Raw genomic sequence first — 22,528 nt, 5'->3', positions numbered from 1 at the left:
GAGCAGAGGACATGGGCATCGCAGGAGCTGAGGAGAGGAAGGAGGCTAATGGAGAGATGGTCAGCGTCAGGAAACGAAAACTGAACTTCATAAAACCTCGGTCTGCAGCAGCATGGCTGCTCTTGAAGCTTGCTGAGCCACCCAGGGCAGGCAACGAAGGTGCTGGGAGAGAATTTGGAAACCTGGGCCAGCATGCGGTAGCACTGGCAGGAGTACAAGCAAGAGCAAGCTCGTGTGCTCTGCTGATAGAAGCTGTGCTGGCTGAATGAGGAAAAGGTGATGCTGGCAGACTAACTGTGTAAAGAGCTCTTGCTCCAAGTCCTACAAATGGGACCATGAGAGTGCCGAGAAGGTGGCATGAAGGCGGGTTATCACCAAAACCACTCCCAGAAGATCTTTCTGAAGGCACAGATGTGGAAAAGCCAGAGACAGGGTGGGCATGCAGCAGTTAAGGGCACATGTTCAAAACTGGGGGTGCGGGGGTTGACCTACAGTGGTCAATCAAGGATAGAGGACAATCTTGTTATATCATCAAGTGAACAGGCAAAGCTCTGCACTGAGTACCCTCATGTTAGCAATGCAGAAATACACAACATGCCCCAACCTATTTTGCTAACAAACACACGTTACTCTCCGTCCTACTTGCTTTACCTGCAGTTCCTCTGCGTACAATACTTGGTTACTTTTGCATGACTGGCGGAGGCAAACAGTAGCATAACCAGCATGCGGTACCTGGGCGATGATTTGTTTAGCTGCAAAACTTCCTTGTACAGTAAAGCATTTGCTTAATTTATTAAGTCATTATAGAATTCTTGCAAGATTATAGCAGCACTTTCCTAAGATACTGTTTGTCTAAACGTTGCAATGGACAGCAGAGAACATACTGCTGACTCCAAAACTACTCAGCCAACCTGGTACTACTGATAACTGCACTTTCCTCCCTTCCTCTGGCCTTCAAATAAAAAGTATTTGCATTCAGATGGTATCTATTTAAATATTTGCATACCAGGTCCAGCGGCGTACCCGACCACTTGCAGAACACTGGTATCTATAGCTGGTGAATGCCTCCGCAGGGCCTTGACAGCTGTTTTGCAACAGGGAAACTGAAGGGTAGCGCATGAGAGGAACATTGCCTTTTCCATTTCCAGCCGTGGAAACATTGTGTTGAGTCAAGAAAGGCTGAAGGTCACTCAGGATCCTTTGCTGGTGAAAAACCGGTAGCAGCAGGTGGATAACCCCCCCTGTCCCCGTCCCTGGCTCAGATTCGGTGGCCGTTCGGAGCGCAGGGCGAGTCCCCAAGAAGAAGAAGGGTTTGGCGGATTCTCACCCAGCCCCACACCTGGAAAACTTTGCAGGTTTATAACGCAGGCATGGCCCCGTCTGCCTGAAGGAAGTTTCAGCGCTACGCTCTTGCAATGAGAGTGGAAGGGAAATAAAAATGACTCAGGATGACAATTTTATATAATCCTTTCCACAATGGCCTTTGGCTCTCATGCAAATTAGGAAGCACCCAGCCAGCTGTGCTGCTCTTCCTCATACCAGCGAGCCCTCCTTAGAGCAGGTGGTGGGCCGGGAACCCTCCGGGAAGAGCGGTGCGGAAAAGGGAATGGGTGTCCCGCCACAACCTGGAGCCATGGCCTTCTCCGGCGGCCTGAACCGGGCCAGGTGCCAGCAGCACAGAGTCCCCTGGCCACCACTCTTGGCAGAGCTCGGTCCTGCGTCAGCAGCTCTGCTGTGCCCCATCCAGGGGGTTACGGCATGGGAGGAAGGGGGCACGGCCACCCTCCACACAACCCATCCTTTAGGTGGTCACGCAACGGGCCAAAATCCGAGGCTAAATTAGTCCGAAGGATAGCCAGGTGCAGCTGAGGATGCGAGCAGGTTCTGTCTGCCTGAATGCTGGAGCGAAACGCACGGGAGTAGCCGAAGCAGGTTAAAGCCGCATCCCCCACCGCTGTGGATTTGACAAGGGGAGCCGTAGCCCCCGCAGCGGGTAGCCCGGGGAGGCCCCGTGCCTGAATTTCGGGGGTGGAAGGCAGCAGCACGCGTTCCTGGGCGTGTGCTCCCTCTTCCCGCGGAAATCCCCTTTGGAAAATCCAAAGGTGTCCGAGTTCAAACCGGAGCCGGGCCAGGTGATAAACGAGAGCGAGGGCGGGCACGGGGCTGCGCTGCAAACCTCCAACCCCCCCGGCAAGTCGCGGCAAGAGCTGCTGGCAGCTGGAATAAAAGGTGCCACGAGGGCGGGCGGGCGCCACCACAGACGGCCTCAAAACCCCTCTCGTGCGCTGGCAGGGGGGGAATCCCAGCCCCCCGACCCGCCTGCCGCAACGGGCACAGGAAGCGACACCTACGTCCGCTTCCAAAATTAGCCGCAGCAGAAGGGCTGAGCGCTGCTTAGGCGTCCTACCGCTGCCGAGGCGAGCCACCAAAACCCCTGAGCCTGTGACCCCATCGGTCTACTAGGTGCTAAACGTTTCTTAAAAAGCAAAGCGGGTGGATCCCACGTATCTCAGGACAAAAAGGTGGGCAATGAACCATTTTACAGACCAGGTACGGTAATCTTTTTTTAATAAATACATATCTCACATGTACCAAAATAATTATAAACAAAAAATGTACAGTATTTACACAATATACAATTGCTAAAAAGTGTAGCAATTATGACACACATGGTGTGAAACACACTGTTTCCAATGCCCACAGTTAACATCATTGCTACCTTTCTCCTTACAGCCAGGAGGTCACCAGTCCCTTGGTTTGACTCCTCCGCTTGGGACACCCCACCGAGAGCAGATGAGGTCGGTCAGCGAGGCCAAGGAGCGCCATCAGCCCAAGACAAATTAACACACCACCTCCGAGGAGACGGGGCACTGGCACGAGCCTGCCTTGCCGTGAGAGGACGAGCACGCCCGTGCCACGGGACAGATCTCTGAACTAGCAGGCTGGACGTGCAGTCTGTTAGCTTCGTAGGGTTGAGAAGACTGGCTATGTGGCTCTTTATCAGGTGGTGCGAATAACCACAGATCTCTACTGATGTTACACATCCCACTCCTGTATTTAAACACAGGCCAGAACCTGGAACCGTCCCGTTACAATTACGTGCTCCTTGCTGGGCAGTGTAGTATTGCCCTCCTGGTTTCTCCCTCCACGCTGCGACTTTCTTTTTAAATGAAAAAAGTCAGTCCTTTTTCTATACATATGTACACAGTCCCTTCTTTCCACAGAAAGCGCTGCTTTAGAATGCCAGCTGTCGTCCTCCAATAAGGCAGTCATCGTATATAAGCTGGAAGAAAAAACAAAAGGCTGTTAATGCAAAACGCTTACTGGGAGTATCATGTCTGCTCTGGGATAACTGCCAAATCCTGCATGCCCTGACTTTGGCAGTGTATAAAATTTCTACACTTGGTTACGTTTGCCATTTAACAACACTGAGAACATTAGAAAAACAAATGCTGGGGAGGAGAAAACCACCCATTAACTTGAATTTTATCTCACGAGGTTCTGTCAATGTCAGCAACAGAATGATGTTCAGAGACTCATGTTGCATGAAGTTAGCCTCCATTCCCTCATACATTTTCTGTATTTTATTCTTAAATTTATTCTATTTATACGCTTGCCCCAATGGCCGTCTTGCTGATGCCTGACAGCATAACCTTACTTTATGAGCTATTTATACCCATCAGTTATATAGGTAAGAGATCACTGGAGCATGTCACCAGAGCAGCACCACCAAAAAAAAAAACCTACGAAGGGCAAGATTTTCCCTTTCTCTTGGAAAGGTGCAAACAGCTACTTACTTCATCCTCTGTCGACTCAGGCTCCGATTCACTGCTCTCCTCGTCCTCACTTTCTGGCAACATCTGCAGGTCAGCTGTGGTCAGCTGCTTCAGCTGTTCCTGTATGCTGGAGTTGTCTCTTCCCCACGTGAGCTGATAGGGGGAATAGCCCTGGTAGGTCACTTTGTTCACATCCGCCCCGTGCTTCACCAGAAGCGACACCAGGTCCGAATTCTGCAGGTCGACAGCCAAATGTAGTGCCGTTCTGCCATTGCACGGCTCCTGCATGAAAATAAACAGACGGTTCGGCATGTTAGGAGAGCCAGAGCTGGTGCCAAACCTGTTGATTCTTACAACTACACAGCCCTGCTCAGTTAAATTCACGGTGTACATTACATACCTGAGCATTTACATCTGCTCCTAAGGACAGCAAGTATTCGACAATAGCCAGGTATCCTTGAATAGATGCCAAATGGAGACATGTATGTCCTGCAAAACACAAATAAGGGTAAAATTTGAGTAAGTCTAACGTAACGCCCTATCATTCAATTAAAGTCAAGATCATAGGACAGGATGATATATAAGTTTGCAATTCACCCATGGCAAAAGGGTGTTTTCTAGAAGAGCTTTCCAGCTTCCAGTAAGTATGAATAACAGGGTTGGATTTTTGAAAGATTTCCTAGAGGCTTTATTCCAGTATTTGACTGCAACTTATTTTAACCAGAGAAAAAAAAGGAGCACTGCAAAAGTACTCACTAAAAATGCAAAATTCAAAGCCATGAGAGCCAATAATCAACAGTGAGGAGGCCTACAAGACAGTTGACATCTTAAAGAAGTCAGACACTGCTGTGTGCTTTGGGCTCGTCAACTCTCGAATGGGCATAACGATTCTCCTCCATCTCTTCAGAGATCTTTTGAGCTCTGCGGGACAACAACTCTACCCTCGGTACAGCACACCGACACCGACGTACAGCAGCATGCCCATACCGTTGTAGTTGGTTGCCTGCAGGACAGGGAGGAGGTGGTGCGGCTGGCAGTACTGCGTGAGGACGCTGACGCTCCTGAGAGAGCCCTGCTGGCAGGCAATGTGCAGGGGGGTGTTTCCTCGGAAATCCCTGATTTCCAGGTCGCATCTGGCCTTCAGAAGATGCTCAGCAACTTCAGGCTGATCGGTGATCACCGCCAGGTGAAGAGGAGTCTGCAGGCAACAGAGAAAATGCAGACCTGTAAGTTACACTGTAAACATGGCAGCAATGCCTGGACAGACCCTTCGACCACGTGGTGATTTGTGCCCTCAGTTAAAAACACACCCCATAAACTCAGTCCTTTATGCTTCCCGACTCAGTGTGCAGTTGCCCTTTAGTCTGGAAGTGATGAACCCAGGGCTCTCCGGATACCATATGAAGGGTATCATTAACATCCCAATAAAGAGGGATGCAACCCATTGCATCATATTTGAAAAATGCGGGTGTTAAATGCCACTCTCAGGGGAGAGGAAGCATTGTACTAACGCCGGCTGGAGCCAGCTGGGGACTTTCCTGAATGTAGGCTTTGATTTAATATCCATCAATTAAAAAAGAAATTTAAAACCGACTTTTTTGGGGGGGAATTCCCCAGAGAACTTGGCGGGGGGGGCGGGGCTGATCCGGATTCGGGGCTGTGGAGGTGAAAAGTACCTGGCTGAGGTTGTTCTGGAAGTTCAGGAAAGCACGGTCCCCGACCGCCTGCCGGATCACCTCCAGGCTCAGGGCTTTTTCCTCGTGAATAATCGCCAAGTGGAGAAAACTGCAGGGGGGGAATTAAAAAATAAAATTAAACGACCCATGTTTAAAAAAAAAAAAAAGAGAGAGAGACCCAGTCCCCCAGGCGTGCAGAGGGCCCGGGGCAGGGTCGGGGCGGGTGTCGCAAGCCGGGGCTTTCGGCGGCCGGGGCTTTCCGCCGCCGCGGGAGCTGCCTCTTCCTGGCTCCGCTCCAGGGACTTTCCGCCCTCCCCGCCGCGGCGCGGCACAGCCCGGCGCCTCCCCGCTGGCAGCACACTCTGTCCCGTCCTCACCGTGCCGTGTTTCCTCCCCTCGCTTCGTGTCCGTGTGTCCGTGTGTCCCCTCCCGCCTCCCCTCCTCGACCCCCGCCACTTACGTGTCCCCGTCCTCGGTGAGCTGCTGTGTCCAGGCGGGCGGTTCGCGGGGCTGCAAGCGTATGTCCTCCAGCTCCTTCACCAGCTGCCGGTACTCTTCCTCCTTCATGGAGTCCAAGCCGCTGTCGTGACGATCGTCGAGCGGGAACCCGCTTTGACGCTCTTTCTTCGGTTGCTCGTAACCCTCCATAACCGGCGGTTCGACGGGGCGGCGGGCGCTGATCATGGCGGCAGAGCTCCGGCTTCCAGCGAGTGAGCGGCGGCGGCGGCGGCGCTTGGCATATACACCCCGGCGAGGGGATTTCTGCGGGGGAGGAGCCGCCGAGGACGGGAATTTCCAGCCAGTCAAAGCCCGACCGACGGGTTCGGTCCTGCTCGGCGCCGCGGGCGGTGGCAGAGAGGGCGGATCGGCTCCGGCCGGCCCCTTCGGCGGAGGGGAGGGAAGGGGCCGGCCCGGGAGGGGACTTGGCCTTTTTCCACAGCGAGGGGGGAAGTACTCGCCTCCCCGGCGTCCCCGTCGGTACTTCCCTGCAGCCCCTTGCCGGCTTTCCCGGGGGGGGGGGGGGGGGGGGGGCTTTCCCTGCACTGCCCTGTCGTGGGACTCCCGGTCCCCCTTCCCCGGTAGGGCAGCGGGTGTGCGCACGGCTGCGCGGGTCTGCGGGGGTCCTTGTCCCGGGTGGGGGTCCACTTGCACGCTGAGGACGACCTGCAGATGCTGGGCACTTGCTGGCCTGTATTGCACCCTGCATTCCTCCCCGCCACGACGTTCCACCCTCTTACTGGTAAGAGGGGCTGTGGGGTGTCTCAGGCCAGAATGCCAGGCTGTAAGCGTAGGAAGTGGTGGTGACCACGCTCAGAGAAGTTCCACCAGCCGTGAGGTGCAGCATAGCACAACAGCCCTCCTCCGTGGCCCCTCATCTGCACAATGTCAGATCCCTGACCCTGCGAGGATCGTTTTGGGGGCTGGCGAGACAGACTCCCTTAGGATTCATTAAACAGCACTCCTCTTGATGAGCAGGAACAGGCTTTGCAGCCAGCCCATGATAACCAGGTCATGCTGGAAGTCCAGGGAACCAACCACCACCCAGAGCGATGCTGAGGCTGCAACTGCATCAGCACTCTGCATGTCTGCCCTGCTGTTGCCTGGTGAGGGTATCGCTTTTTGGAGAGACTTAGGTAGTAGTGCACATGACTGGTGTTAACAGTGTCCTGCCTCAGCGTTTAGAGATCTTGCATCTCTGCTGTGGAAGTTTTCACTCGGTTTCAGTGCGGTGGGATCAGGAATGAACAGGGGAATTCTGCACTGCCACTTCTGTACACCCAGTTCTGGCCCAGGACTAAACAGGCCTCTTTCAAAAAGGACATACAAATAACAGAACAAACCTTTTTAAAGAAGAAATTACACCTTCTGCCACTATTCTTACTTTCTCTGGCCATTCCTAATCTTTCCTGCTCCTCTTTACTCCTGTTGTGCCATCCGTGAGTAATGAGAACTGGATAAATGCAGGCATGGATAAAAGGCATCGTCTGCTGACAGCGCTGAATTTTTCTCTGTTGAATTTTTGCTTCTACTTCTCAGATGTGGGGGATTCCCATGAAGAATTTTTCTTCTCTTGCAACTATTGCTGGCCTCGCTGAGTAACAGTGTCTGCGCTTTTTTCCTTTTGTCATTTTCCCATGGGATGGCATCCCTTTGAGTAAGAACTTATGAAAAAATCCAAAGATGAAAGGAGGAGCCAGAGGAGAGGGGCAATCACCTGACTTTCTGTGAGCAGATGTGCCTGATTTTCAGCCCAGCTGTGCCATTCCTGGGCTTTTTTTTGTTATTCATCACTTGGCGTTGGACAGCCCGCTGGTGCTTTTGGGCAGGTTTAGAAAAAAGCCGTACAACTCTTTCTTTTATAGGTTAAGGGTTATGAAAGTTTTGCGAGCTTCTTGAAACAGTTTCCCCTTTTTAATGTAATGTAAATTGGCAGGGGAAATTTAATTAACAAATGAATCTCCTCCTACCTGCTTCCCTGCGGAAAAGGGAGGATTCGAGTTGGAAAGCAAGCTCCTGCTCTGACTGGCAACGGAATCAAGCCCAGTGAAGACCACGGTTGGGGTTTTGCTAGAACCACGCAGAAATTAAACTTTAAAACTTCCCGTCTTCACTGCAATGGCTAGAAACCAAGTTCAGCAAAGCGAGTTCTTTGCCTCCTTCTCTAAGTGACCTTCAGCTGCTGTCACAGGCAAACGCGGGGCTATTTTTAGCGAGCAGAAACCCCTTTTCGGAGGCACGCGAGATGCATTTATTTTGTGTGTGTTTTAACTCGGCGGTACTGCAGCCAGTTGTAGGTGGCGGAAAGGAGATGGAAAATGATTTCTGGATGGAAAGTTGCGCCGCGGCCGGCCCACTTCCTGCCCCAGGGAGATGCTGCCGCCCCGCAGCCGCTCCGCAACCCGGCCCGGGGTGTCGGGGGGTGCCCCCAGACATGGGCCAGCACCTCTGGGTATTAGGCAGTCAAAAGCATGGATCGAGAAGGGATTCTGCCCTAAACCCTGATCTTTGTGTAAAGTAGTGGGGGCAGGATGCAGTAAAGATGCAGGGGCAAGCGGAACCCTCGTTAACATTAAAACAAATAAAGCTGCTGTCTTCTCTGTAACTCCTCACAGCTAACAAGGCCGTTGTGCAGTATTTGCCTGAAGGCACGGCATATAGAAGGTAGTATAAAACAGAGGTTTTGAAGTGGTGGTGGAGGTCGTTGATGCTGATTTTGTGTTACTGAGGTGCTGTCGGTTTTTTTTGAAAATTAACACATTCTTCTATACAATTTTCTACATGGTCCACAAGAGAAGAAGAATGGAAAGAAACAAACTCTGCTTTTGGATATACGGGTTTTGGACATAGGGTGGAGCCTATCACAACTCTGATTTTCTACCTGGGTGTTGCAGTTCTGGGAGGCTCGGATGATGCCCCTGAGGGATGGAGCAGCTGTAGCTGTCCAGGGACAGGAGTTATCCCTGCTGAAACAGAAGCAAAACTTTATGAACGCTGCAGTCATCCGTGCCAAACTTCACCCTCTTTGTCCTCTTGTGTGTCCTGGCTTAATACCTCTGCTATGTCAGTGTTAATTTCACAGGAGTGTTTTTTATGCTCATCAGCTTGAGAGGAGATTAATGTTGTTTGCTTTTTTTTTATTTGGGACTATGCTAGCAGTCTCCTCTGCTTAGTCCAGCAGGCACTTCAAGACTAGAGAGACTACCTAAAAATCACTTTAACAACGTAAAAGGCTGTAACCACAAGAGGTGGTTTTGCACCTGATACCTAAGGGCTAGATTCTGCAAAAGCCTCCTCCACTCTGGGTGCCCCGAGCACTTAATTTGCAGGGCTGTGGGGCTGCAGGGACGAGATGTTTGTTTTTATTCTACCTTGGAGAAAGCAGCTGGCAGGGCTCCGAGAAGCAGCCTTGCGTGCCTGAATACTGAAAAGGGGCAGTAGGGTTTTAATCAGTTCTTAAAGTACATGAAAGATTCTCGTGCTGCTTCCTCCAGCAAACACATTAAACTGTAATTTCCTGATTGCCACACTAATCATGAGAACCGTCTAGCGCTGTCGCTGCGGTGCTGTTGATTTACCAGAGTTGGTCCCTCAACTTCATCCCTCTGCGATTGCTGCTGCGGATACCTATTAACTGTTTCCTCCCATTTAATCTGGAGGACTATGCATGGCTCGCAGGAAACGTACCAGGAAGGGGTGGTTCATGGCATCCAGCAGGATCTTGGCTTGGGCTGTCAAAACCAAAAGCAAAGCAAACTGGTGAGGTAAACCTGCTCTCTGCATGTGTATGCACAAGTGCAGATAGACACCCCTTCGGAATAGGACTCGGGCTTACTGCTCCGCAAGACTGAGGACTTTGCTAGTGCGATGGAAGCCAGGAACACCTGATATTGCCATTCTGATAACATTTTGCAATTAAAATCAGCATTATCTCAGGCTCCCATTTACAGCTGCTGTAGAGATAAGAACCAGGCAGCTCCAAACAACTAGTCCAGTGGTAAACAAAGAAAACATATTTCCCTCCTGCTTTCTAATAGTAATATGACTGATACTAATTTGAAAGCTTTAAAAAAAATGGCCAAGTGAGAAGAAGGAAAGTTAAGCAAAGTCCATTTTGTCAGCCGGGATGAGGGCTGACGGTGTTACATGTGCTGTGTGGCCTGTATCTCTACCTTCTCAAGTTTTTTCATCGAGGTCATCATGGCACAGTCAGATACTCCAAAAAAGCAGCATGGTGGATGCAGTAGGAAGCATTTTTTCCGCCTTATTTGAGCTGATATAACATCCAAGCAAACAGTGCAAGGGTAATTTTTGGCACGTAAAGCCAAGGTCCAAATTAGGGCATCTAAAATCCTAACCATGTCCCACAGATACAGAAATGGAGTTAACTAGGGTGTGCTGGCCAGAGTCTAATGGACCTAGAATTCTGGCTGGCTACACTAATCTCTGTTTTTATTTTTAAACTGCAGCTTATTTTTGGCCTGTCTTAAACTGATGTATTGCATCCCCGGGAAGATCTGCATTTCTCTGTGTGAACTGTAGGCTGTTTATGTGTCAATTGGTTGCATTTCTGGGGATCCTTAGGGGTGAGATGTACTGTATCAATTTAAACTGCTTTTTTTGTTATGCCTTAAGGGTAAATATAGGTCAAGTCATTTGAAATCAGCTGCCACTTGGAAGACAAGTTTTCTCTGGTGTCATCCCCATTTCTCACGTGGCAGTTTTGTTAACACATGCCGCTTGCAAAGCTTTAAGCTGATGCTCTCTGCCTGATGCAGCAAAGCTTGCTGCCACATGTGCTTCACGTAGGAAAGAAGAGGCTTGGGCTGGGGCAGGAGAGGCAGAGGCAAGCCTCTTCAGCTTGTACAACTTTCCCTTCAGCACTATGAATAATGTTGCTCCCCATCAGTACAGCCCCCTCCGTGATTGCAGACAGAGTGGAAGCACCTGACAGGGAAAACATGAACTGGGAGCAGGCTAATAATTAAAAAGGGACTTTCCCCCTGCAGGCAGCTGTGACATTTGGTAATGTTACAGTCTCTAGTTCTTCCCAGCAAGTGGGAATCCTGCAAAGGTGGAGAGAGCGGCACGGTGGGACCATGCAGAAAACCCACCCGGTGAGAATTCGGGATGGAGAGCTCTGCCAGGCAGCCAGCGGGGCCTGGCCGTGGAGGGAGCCGCTTTCCTTTCTGTTTGGATTACGGATCCAGAAGTTCGAAGCTGGATCTGGATACAAATTTCCCTACGTTACTAGATGATACTTTGAGCAAACTGGAGACCTGAACTGCGTTACGCTGGGCTGTCTGGGCAGCGAGAGGTGTCCGTCTCAGCACACAGCGTTTGCTCTGAGCCTCCTGGTGCTCCTGCGCAACCCTTGTGCCTAAAGTTGGTGGGTGCAGATCACCCTGGATAAGCACAGAAAGGCAGCACGCTGCTTCTCCGTGGGCAGCGGGAGCCCGCCGCAGCAGGCAGGCACACAGCAAGCCTTCATGAGGAGCTGAGCTGCGTGTGGGCCCAGGGATTTCCCTGGGGACGGATGTGGCAAGCACAGGGGCTAATGCACCGTAGCTGTGTGTCTGTGATAGCAGGGCAGTTGCCAGGGGAGGAAGCAGGAAATACTAGACAATACTAAGAGCATAACCCTGAGAAGAAAAGAAGAAAAAAAACCCAATAGAAAATGAACTTTGGGCTGGGTGCATCCTGAAAAAGCCCTGGGACTGCCAGCTGAGGGACTGTCTCGAGGATGGTTCCTCCTTCCTCTTTGGAGGAGGGCAGGCTCTCTGCACCTTCTACTGGTGAAAGTCCTCTGGAACCCCGAAGCCCAGCAGACCGCGTGGCTCTGGGAGGGGTAACCCCTATCTGCCACCCGCAAATTGCCAGTGGCTGACAACGGGTGTTAAGGGAGGGCTTGGCTTTACGTGTCTTGGTGCAAAACGCCTGTCAGGGTGCTCCAGGACTCTGCTTGGGAAGTTCCTATGGCTTTAACCTCAGTTTTTTCCTGAATAGTTGTGTGCTGTGCTCGGAGCTGGAGCATTGGCTGTGGCAGGAGGAAGCCTACGCAGCACTGCCAAGGGCTGGATGTGCTTCTGGTGCCATGTCCCGGTCCAGCCCATCCTTCCTCTACCTATACAAATGGCTGTTGATGAGAGCAGGGCTGCAGCACCTGGGGTGGCTCGGTTATTCTCCGCAGGAGAGCAAGCGGGCAGAAGAGCTCCAAGGGACAGCAAAGAGCTAGGCTGCATTTATAGGGGTGTTAGGTGAGCTCTGGTTTACAGACCGAGGGAGGCTAAAGAAAGGGTTAAATGCAGATTCTTCCAAAGTCCAAACATCCTGTGCTTTCCCTGCTCCGGGTATTGCAGTGCACTCCCAGGACACAGGTTCTCCAGTCTGGGTTATAATAAAATCCTCATTTCCTTGCACAGCCCTCGCTCCCTCGTGTTCCTCTTCCTTTTCATGCAGCCAAATGCTTACTCCAAGCATGACCTCTCCCGGGGCAGGTGATGGCTGGCAGCGAGTTGAGGGTTGCGGCTTCCTGCGGCAGCCAGGGGACGAGCTGGCGGTCGGAGGGTGGCTGTTCCGGCTGGTCCTGCGCTGCCAGAGCAGCACCTAGTAAAGGGGAACTGGAAGAAATAGTGCGTCTTTCGGAAGGTGCTGGGACCGGTGATTCATTACTGGAGCTGTCTCGGGGAGGAAGAGGGAGCAGATGGAGACGGCACGCAGATTTTCCAGCCTGGATGAGATTTAAATTTATCTCTCTCCAAGGCTGCATCCGTTCCTGGGATGATTTCCCATTTAGTGTATGCCTTTTAGGGCTCTGATTCCTTCAGATTTCGTGGGCGTTGTTTACTAACTTATGGCTGTGGTGCTTCCCAGACAAAAATATCTCTCTGGGATAAGCTCCTGCCTTTCTTGGACAGACAGTATGTGCACAGGCAGCAAATTCAGTCCTTCTGCGAACTCCCTGTCCTGTGCGTGAGCCGTGGTGACGTCTGGAGGGCCTGCACACGGCGTAGCCCTGGTGACACGGTGCCAGCCTTCCCTGGGTGTCCGGGAACCCTGGACAAATGGGGAAAAGGTAATCCTCGAGTTCTTCCCAGACCAAATTTATGAGCAGGGATAAATATAACTTGCTTGGACAAACCCTGACCTCTGACAACACAGACTTAGGGCCAGGGGTTTGGTTTTATGCTTGAGACAGGAATATTGACGGAGGCTCTGAAACACGTTTGTGGGAAAGCCAGCGAGGGAAGTGAGATGAGAGGGCGTGATTTTCCCCAGAGCCCTGCAGAGAAGCCATATCAGTCCTTCTCTGAAACCAGTGTTTGGCAGTCACACTAATCCTTCTTCTGCCTGCATCCACAGACACGAACCCTTTTCTTGGCTGCATCCCCTGCCCCCCAAAGCCCAGCATCCCACTGTGCCATTGCAGCTACGTCCTGTATCCTCACCAGCTGGCAGTTCTTTGCTCCTGCAGACCTGGGAGGCAGAAGACATCGCAGCCAAAGCGTCCTTGTCTCCCAGCAGCCTACAGGAACCCGACCCCTTGCAGGGCTCAGCTGGCTGTACCGTTACCTTCTGTCTCACCCTCTATGTATATACAGCAACACCACGTCCATCCCATTATATTCGTATCTTCCCTTCTAAGGAGAGTCCTCACTCACCCACCCGTCTGCTGTCCTCAGCGCGGTGGTGTCACTCAGTGTGTCTGTCTGTCCCACTGGCACTTCCGTGCTCTGAGCTCTGCCCGAGGCAGTCTCCTGGCGTGGCTCGGCGAAGCCGTGTGCCCGTGCAGCCCTGCGCTTCTGTAAGGCGTCTGGGATGTGCGTGTGAGCAATTAGCTAGTGAGTAACGGACAGCAAAAGGGCGTCTTGAGGATTGTGTGCATGAGATGTCCTCTCCCACCCTTCCTAGCGAGCAGCGTCAAGTCCCTGCCACCTCAAGGTCACCCAGGCTGCATGACCGTGGGGAAGGCTGAGCCCTCCCGCGTGGGGCTGAGCAGCAACTCCCCGCTGTCTGGGCTGGGGGTGCAGTCCTCCCCGCTGCTCTTTGGGTTGGGAACTACCTGCAGGTCTCTGTGACTCCTTACACAGGTTTGGCTCAGCCGATCTCAGGTGACAACATGTAGTAGAATTAAAACCAAGCGAGATCACCCAGTTTCAGGCACAGCATGGCAGTGAGACCTGGTCACGCTCCTCTATCCTTTAGTACCATCCCTCAGCTGCCTCATCTGGAGGTCTCTGATGAACATGACTATGATGCTACCAATCCCAGGGAGCACAGCAGTGGCCTGGGGAGACCTCGTATCTGGAGGAAGCTGTTGGTTGCAGGGAAGCGGGCATGGGTGTGCTGTTTCAGCTGGAGCAGTAGTCTGCTCATTTGGGCTTTTCCAGGCAGGTCCAGATGGGAAAGCTTTATTATCAGCTTTGAGCTCTCTGGCTTTTACATTGGCATGGTGCTGTGCAGGCAGAGCCTTCTTGCTTGTGTCCCTCCAAATGTGGGCAGGGGTTCTGGGGTGGGGTATGCAGCCCCTTTCCCCTTGTGCTTGCCTGTGGGAGGATGTTGAGAGCTTGACCACCGCATGAGCCCTCCACGTAGGCAGGCACTGCTGTGGGGCTGGGGCTCAGCCCCACTCCCCCAACCAGGGCTGAGCCCCTCTGTGGAGGAGGGGGCAGGAGGGCAACATAAGAGGGGTCTTTGCTCGTGAGGGCAAGGGTGGGGTGTGCTTAAGAAGGTGGAGGAGGAAATATCTCAGCTTATATGGGTTGTTGAACTGCCGCCCTCACAGGTGGAACCCACTCAAGCGGAGTTTGGAAAAACCCCACTTCAGCTTAGTTTAGCTCAGTTTTATTTAACCCTGATGAGGTGAGCTGCTGTGAGCAATCATCCCACACATGGTCAGGCATGCACTGGCAGAGGCAGGAATGGTTCCCGAATGGATCGTTTCCTAAGGACTGTCCAGAGGGACCCAAATGCGTTGTCTTACAGCAATGATGGAGCCTCTGGGAGGTGGACTGGGCAGCTAAAAGCCTGTCCTCAGGAGCCCAGCTCCACACAAGTTTCAGCTGCATCATCCAGTCATTCAATAAAAACAATTAGCTGAAGAAATATCACTAAACGGTAATAATTATCCAAATGTCCTACCATTGACCGTTTAGATGACTAAATCCACACAATCAATTGTGTTAGTGAATGCTAATTCAAATCTAATAACCTTCTGTTTTATTTGATTGTGTATAAAGAATTCACCTGCAGTGTTGTGAGGGGATGGGGCTGCGGAGCAGCCGAGTGCTCGGGCACCTGCCTGCCCTGTGGCCTTCGCGCACGTGTTGTCCCTGGGCTGCCAACAGCACACGCACTGTCCGCCGGTCAGTCTGGGGAGCAGAAGAAGAGCAGTGAGATGATGTCTAGGCGCCCTTCAACTGGGCAGGTAGCAGCTTTCATGGGCTTTGGGGGGACATGTGCCCGCACAGGTGGTGTGGCCTCTCAGGAGAGGTCACCTTCTCCTTTCTGCCTCCTTACCTGAAGGGTCTCACAGGGATCTAAATCTCCTAAACTGGACAACTGGGCAAAATCACACCAACACCAGAAATCCGTATCATCTGCCTGAGAATAAGGGGTACGGAGGGAACTTATGCTTAAAAATGACAATTACAGTTTCAGGCAAAGAGTAGATCACCCATGTTGGAAACGGAGCCTCTGGCACAGACCTTTACTCTCTCCTCATGTCCTTGCTTTACCTCGGCTCTGGATGCACACTGACTTGCTTCATGCTACGGGTGGGCTGTGTCACACGGGCCATTTTGTTACGTATGGGTGTTATTTTGTCATGTTGGACATTGGCACTGTGCTTGCCACCGCAGTACCTGGATATCTGGAAAGGATGGGTGTTACAGATCCAGCGGGATTCCGCTTGGCGCTGGAGTTGCCCTCAGTCTCCTGCAATGGTACAGTGAGCTCCGTCCCCGCTGCCAACAGACCCGCTCTTCTTAGCTAATATCTGTGGGTGCTCGGGAGGGGTGGCTCCAGGAAAGCTTGGGTTTTATCAGTGGTTCAAGAAAGCGATCAGCAAAGGTACCAAGAAGGCAGCCTGCCCTGAAAACTGATGTCTGCCGTGGTGGTTTCGTGTCTCTGCACATGAAATCATTATGTTTAGCTCTCCTCGTGCTCAGCAAACGCAGGAAGGAGTGAGTGCATCTGGCGTCATGAGCGTGACGCGCTTTCGCAACGCGGGGTGCCAGGGATGGCGAAAACCCGGCGCCTCTGAGGTCAGCAGCCGTCAGGCTGTGCTCATGCCTCTCATGCCGATGCCCCGTCTGTCGAACCATGTTGTTCCCCTCAGGTGAAAAACAGCTCAGGCATCGACAAGGCAGATTTCTCCTGCTGCCCACTATCTGCTCTCGCTATGACATCGCAGGGTTTTCTATGTGCGGCTCATAGGCAGTGAATCACCACGACGTGCCGCAGCACGCCCGGCTCGGTCCCGCTCGCCCTCGGCATCCGCAGCAGGTCCGGCAGTGGGGGCAGGAGCTGCCCCAGGGGGCTGGGAACGTTGGCCATCAGCTGGGGGAGCCTGGCCATGCTGCTGGTAGCACCTGGGGGCAGCCGGAGCAGCTCTTGTACCGCAAGGACAGGGCTTCTCTGCCTGCCTGCTGGTATTAACATTCATTTGCCCTCTGAGACAGGCTGCTTTTATTTTTTTTTTAGGTCATTCTGTGTAACATAATCATATTGGAGTAGAATTCTTCTACCTAATCGAATGAAACTTTATGTCGTTAGTCTGTCATTAGCATTTACCAACGAATGTGATTGTGAGGATTTAGTTTCTCACATTGTTAATAGGAAGGCATTTAGATAATTACAGCTGTCTAGTGTCTTTCCACTGCTAATCGCTTTTACTGCCTGGTTCATCTCCAGACCAGCAAGTGAAACTCTGGCACAGTTATGCAGGGAAACTGTCCCTGCGGTTACGCGTTGCTGTATTCATGATACGATGCTTTGTAGGTGTAAAGTCAGGTCTCAGCTCCATCCTAAGTTTCCTATGAACTGCAGAAAATCACAGCCTTGCTATGCCATGCCAGGTCACGTAGTCCAGCACCCTATCTCTGACACTGTCCAACTGAAAACACCTAGGGAAGAAAAAACATAAGCCAATAAATGTGTAACGGACCTGCTCCTCGACTGTGCATCCAGCTTTCAGGGCTTTAGGAGCTTCCTGTGCACCTGTGTTTAGCAGCCACCTGTGGATTTAGCTGCAGTGAATTTATCTAATCCTTTGGTGGGCTTCTCCGCATCTTTTGGTCTCCACAATATCCTATGAGATTGAGATTTAACCGTACATGCGCTGACAAGAAAATTCCACCAAAACTTATAGAATCATAGAATAGTTTGGGTTGGAAGGGACCTTTAAAAGTCATCTAGTTCAACCCCACTGCAATGAGCAGGGATGGTTCCTGGTGTTTGTTTTGGAACTATTAGGTGGTATTTTAATTGAGAAAAAGGAATACTTCTGTTAGGTGAAATGGGAATGAAATTTGTTCTTCACCTTTTTAGGCTACCTGTGATGTGACTGACCTCTCACCACCTTCTGCTGTCTCCTTTCCAAGCTTCACCTAGTCCTGCTTCTAACCTGGTTAGTTTTTTCTCATATGGGAGCCTTTCCATACTTGATCACCTTTTACAAAACCTTGGTTTTTTTCCTGGTTATCTCTTTGATACAGGGTGCAAACTATATTTCAGAAGGATTTATAGAAAGGTAAAATGTTGTTTTCCACTTTGTTGGTATTCCCATTAATTCTGATAATTCTTTCTGGTGTTTTACCCACCATGGAGCCCCAACCTCAAGTATCCACCATGGCTCTGAGATTTGTCTCCTAGTAAAAACTGTTCATTTAAAGCATATGTATAAATAGATATGTCCCCTTGGGTGCTGTATAGTGTATTTGTTGATGTGGAATTTAATGCAAAATCTGACTTCTTATTGCTCTTCTACATCACATTATGGAATGTTTCTGCACTTCTCAGTTGTAGTTTAATCTGTCTGAATAATTCTGTACCAGCTGCAGCCTTTGCTACTTTGCTTTTCATTCCCTTTTTGAGATCACTTATGGATATGGTAAAGAACTGGGCATTGTTTTCTTTAAAGACAAAATCTGGGGGAGGAGACACGTCTGTTATACCAGCTAAGTGTAGTGTGTTATAATTATGATGATGGTAATGATAATTCTCAGAAACTTTTTTGTCATTGCTCTGTCCTTTGATAGCTATCTATCTTGTTAGTAACACCCAACTCAGTAGCTGTTTGGAACACTATTGTCTTTTTAGGAGCTAAATGGATTAAGGGTTTCCTGCCAGCAGGGGAAGATTTCTGTACTGGTAAGATGAAGAGACCCAGGAGGAAGCTGTTTCTGGCTAGTAATTAAATTAAAATTAAGAGCTGTGCCTACTGGTTTGAGGGAGAGGAGTACCTGGGTATCCTCAGGAACTTTAGCATCCCTCCCAGCAGTCACTCCTCAGTTTATGCGGACTTTATTTAATTTTAAATCTTTTAAATGTAATTATTTTAAATTTAATTGTGTTAATTTTATTTACATTATTATTGTTGTTGTTATTATTACTATTACTATTATTATATTTATCGTTACTACCAGCATGTGGACATAATAAATTTTATCATTTCTTCCCCCTCGTGCCTTCTCGTTTGATTCCCATCGCACGTTTGGCGCGGCACCCCCCCTCCGCCCCGCTCCCCCCGCAGTGCCGGTGCGGGGGCAGAGGCAAAAGAAGGAGCAGGGGCAGGGGAAGGGGCAAGGCAAAGGGCAGGGGCAGGGGAAGCGGCAAGGGAAGGAGCAGGGCCAGGGCCAGGGGCAGGGGTCCCCCGAGCCCCGCCTCCGCTGCCCGGGCGGGAGGCGGCCGGCGCCCCGGCGCAGCGGGGCCGGCCCCGGCGCTCGCCGCTTCGCCGCGGCCGAGGGTGGAGCGGTGTTTCCCTCTAGCGGCGCCCGGGCCCCGGCAGCGGCAGAACCGTCTTTCCTTCGGTGGACTTCCCAGGCGTGTCTTTGCCAAGTACGCTTGAGCTTTCCCTGGGCACCTGAAGTCGTCGTCGCTCGTTGCGGCGTTCTGGTTGAATAACGGCTCCGTTTGGCGCAGCCCAAGCCCGCCGACCTTTGGGCCAAGCATCCATGGCACAGCTGAAAGGCCTTGTTTCCAGGAATCCGTGTTTGGATGAGTTAGGATGCTGAAGGCATCAGGGTTGTTCCCGGTCACCTGACACATCTTTGGGGAACTACATGTCAGGCTGTGGGACTCTTTCGCGGATTTGCTGTATTACAAGCAACAGGCGGAAACTGAGGAGAAGTGCTGAAAATAAGCATTCTTTAAATCTCCAGGGAAAAGCACTAAATGTAGTGGAACTGAGGCAAAATATGGACAAGAAACTCTTCACAAATAACAACTAAAGATGTTGTCTAGCTACTATGTAAACCTACTAGTAAGCTCCTTCTCCACGGCTACTTGCAGGGCTTTCAAGCTTTCTAGAGATGTTCTGGGTCTGGGGATTTTCACACCCTTTCAGAAATGTCCCACATCTCAAGGCAGATGGAAATGAGTAGCTGAATCCTCCAGCTCCTCTTAGATCTGATGTAAATGCAATCAACGAGAGCATTGCAGAGATCCTGAATGGCAAGAACTTGGTGCAGCAGGGAGCACACAGACCAAAGGTGGGGGAGCCCTGCCTGCAGGTTGTCCTACCCAAGGATGGCGTGCCCCACCTTCCCGAGCAATTTGGAGTCACTCTGGGCAAATCATAGAATCATTAAGGTTGGAAAAGACCTTTAAGATCATTAAGTCCAACCATCAACCCAACACCACCATGCTCACCGAACCATGTCCTGAAGTGCCACATCCATGCATTTTTTGAGTACTTCCAGTGACGGTGACTCAACCATGACCTTGGGCAGCCTGTTCCAATGCTTGACCACTCTCTCAGTAAAGAAATTTTCCTAATATCCAATGTAAACCTCCCCTGGCGCAACTTGAGACCATTTCCTCTCATCCTATCGCTGGTTACTTGGGAGAAGAGACCAACACCCACCTCACCACAACCCCCTTTCAGGTACTTGTAGAGACTCTCCCCTCAGCCTCCTCTTCTCCAGACTAAAGAACCCCAAGTATCATTATATGCCTGCTGCTTACTGCCCATCAACTGTGAGTGCTGGGAAGCCTGATGCAGGTGTTTGTAACCTGCCCTGTGCAACATTAACCAAATCAAAGACTAAGGAGGAGCAAGGTGCCGGACCTGCAGACCCCAGCCTCTGGGTCTGGCTGCATTAGATTGTTGCCCTGTGACACTGCATCACTGTGTTTCAGAGTAAGCCTCCCTTCCCTTGCTCAGTCTGGCTGCATGGTCTCTTCTGAGACAAACAAGGCTGCGGGCAGGACAGAGGCTGAGGAGATGCCACCTGTTGCTGATCCACATTTGACCACCTTGAGACCCTCATGCTGGCCATGTCACTTCGATTCTCCAGTACTGCCCTTGTCCTCGCTTCCTCCATATACTTTCCTGCTAACCTGCCATCTCCTGTCTCAGCACCTTCAGCAGCAGCTGCTAGAAGCCATTGAACGGCTGCAGTCTTCTCATCAGTGTCTTGGTGCAGCCCCAGCTCCCTACACCACAAGCTGCACTGACTGCTGAATTGCAAACCCTCTGGATTTTAATGCACGTGTGCCATCGTGAAAATGGCATTTTGCAAGGATTGTCCAAAGCTCTCCCTAAAAAAGTTCCCTCAGCATAGAGCATCCTTCTTCATATCTGGTTTTCCTCTTGGCCTTCAGAAAGACCTCAGACTCGGGGAGAGTATGTGACATACTTCATTGACGTGGGAAGATGAACACATGAAGAGATTACTTGAGTCTCCTGATGAGAAAAGGAAATGTTGTTTTTTTCCTTGACATCTAATAGGGGAAGCAGGTGATGCTTCTGATTATTTCTCTTAAAATTAAAAAGGTATTATGGGTACTTTAAAATGTTATTAGTAGCAATGTTAATAGTTAAAATAAATAATATTGATGAATGCATGTTCATTAATGTTATATCTTTTAAATACATTTGTTATTATATTAAGTCTTGTAGGAACAGCTTTAGAGGTTCTTAATTAGCTTTTACTTAGGCAAAGCACCAGCACTGGGAACAGCAGAGCAATGACTGGCGGACACGCATCCAGCTCTAGGAGGGATGCGATCACGGGACTCGGGCAGAACTCAGACGCTTCGGTTCAAAGCTGTGAGGATGAGAACTGCCGCTCAGCTGCTGTCAGACCCCGGCCTGGGGTCTGTGAATGATGCAGTTTCATGGCCTTAAGTCTATGAGTGCAAAGTCTTTCATGTGCAAAGGACTTCAGCTGCTGGGGGTCCAGTGCCTCAGCCCCGATGCAGACCCCAAGGTTCTCCGGGATCCTCAACTCATTATCTTGCAGAGCCTTGCTGGAGTGGGTGTGGTACACCAGGGGCAGCTGGTGCTTTCTTTGGAAACAGCCTCTGCTCTCTTTTTTCACCAAGTCAGTGGTTAATGCACAGGGGAGCTGGGTTGCTTCCCTTCCTCCCGCTGCATCCTGGGAGAGCGCCCAGCCCGGTGGTCTCCCATGCCTCACCTTTGCCATGGTGCTCCTTCATGTAGACTCTTCAAAAAGTCTTTTGTTGCAGAAAAAAGAACTGGGAAAATATTTTTGCAGAAGAAGTGGTGTCAGCTCCAGTCCCTGCTCACGGCTACCCAGTGACTATTTCATGGGAAACAGAAGCTCTTCCTGGAGCATGGGCTGAAGGCCTGGACACCCCTCTCCCCAGGTGAGTGCTCCCACTCCTTCTCCGTCTCTCACAATCTCCTGAGGATGCCAAACGTTTACAAGAGGACAAAAGTGAATGGATGGAAACGCCTACCTTATTAAATCTACTAAATACAAAAACGCCACGCAGGAACTGCCTGAGCCACAGATTGCTGGCTGTTGAGAGGATGTTCAGAGGAAATACCACTTTATGCTTTCCTGTTGCTATACTTTTCCCCCAGCACCTGTTTTTGGCCACTGTAGGAGACAAAATACTAGGCCTGATGGGCTTGCGGCAAGCAAAGAGGATATTTTTAGGACAGATAAAGCCACACGGGACTTTCTGTGCTGCCATCTTGGTAATGTGTCACAAAATCCCAAGTTTTTTTGTGAATGAGTCTTTGGCAGTGATTCTAATCATCAGAAAACAAAATGAGAATAACAGCATTAAGATTGCAAAGTTAAACACATAGAAGGAAGAAAATGTCAAAATAAGGGGGTTTGTAATGATCTTCGGATTGTAACTTGTTGAAGATTCCCAATCTGATGCCCTCCTGTGTGTATTAGGAGATAGACTTGCATTACACAGGAATACTCTATTTTTAACGTAGGGTCCCTCCTTCATTCAGATCACAGAGTGGAGGGTGAATAGAGTCAAATGAGGAGCACACGGTGAAGGAGAAGGTAGCCTGCAGAGCCTCCTACCTCCTCCTCCTCCTGCCTGCAGGAGCTCATGGGAGGAAGAGGAGCTGCTGGTGAACACCCA

At 50.8% G+C, this 22,528-nt stretch overlaps 1 protein-coding gene across 1 annotated transcript; it reads right to left on the bottom strand.

The window, feature by feature from the left end:
* Positions 1 to 3,235: 3,235 nt before the first annotated feature.
* On the bottom strand, positions 3,236 to 6,192 carry NFKBIA (NFKB inhibitor alpha; the record flags this gene model as incomplete). Its single annotated transcript, XM_082000715.1, has 6 exons — positions 5,913 to 6,192; positions 5,453 to 5,561; positions 4,764 to 4,974; positions 4,177 to 4,265; positions 3,798 to 4,058; positions 3,236 to 3,283 (listed from the first exon to the last, which is right to left on the bottom strand). Exons 1-6 carry the CDS (start codon positions 6,134 to 6,136, stop codon positions 3,236 to 3,238), a joined length of 942 nt encoding a protein of 313 aa, XP_081856841.1. The 5' UTR covers positions 6,137 to 6,192.
* Between the last annotated feature and the right edge of the window lie 16,336 nt (positions 6,193 to 22,528).

This window comes from Phaethon aethereus (assembly GCF_964289735.1).
Source record: "Phaethon aethereus genome assembly, chromosome: 5".
NCBI lineage: Eukaryota > Metazoa > Chordata > Aves > Phaethontiformes > Phaethontidae > Phaethon > Phaethon aethereus.
The sequence above is the reverse complement of the archived record's forward strand: the minus strand, read 5'-3'. Positions and strand labels throughout refer to the sequence as shown.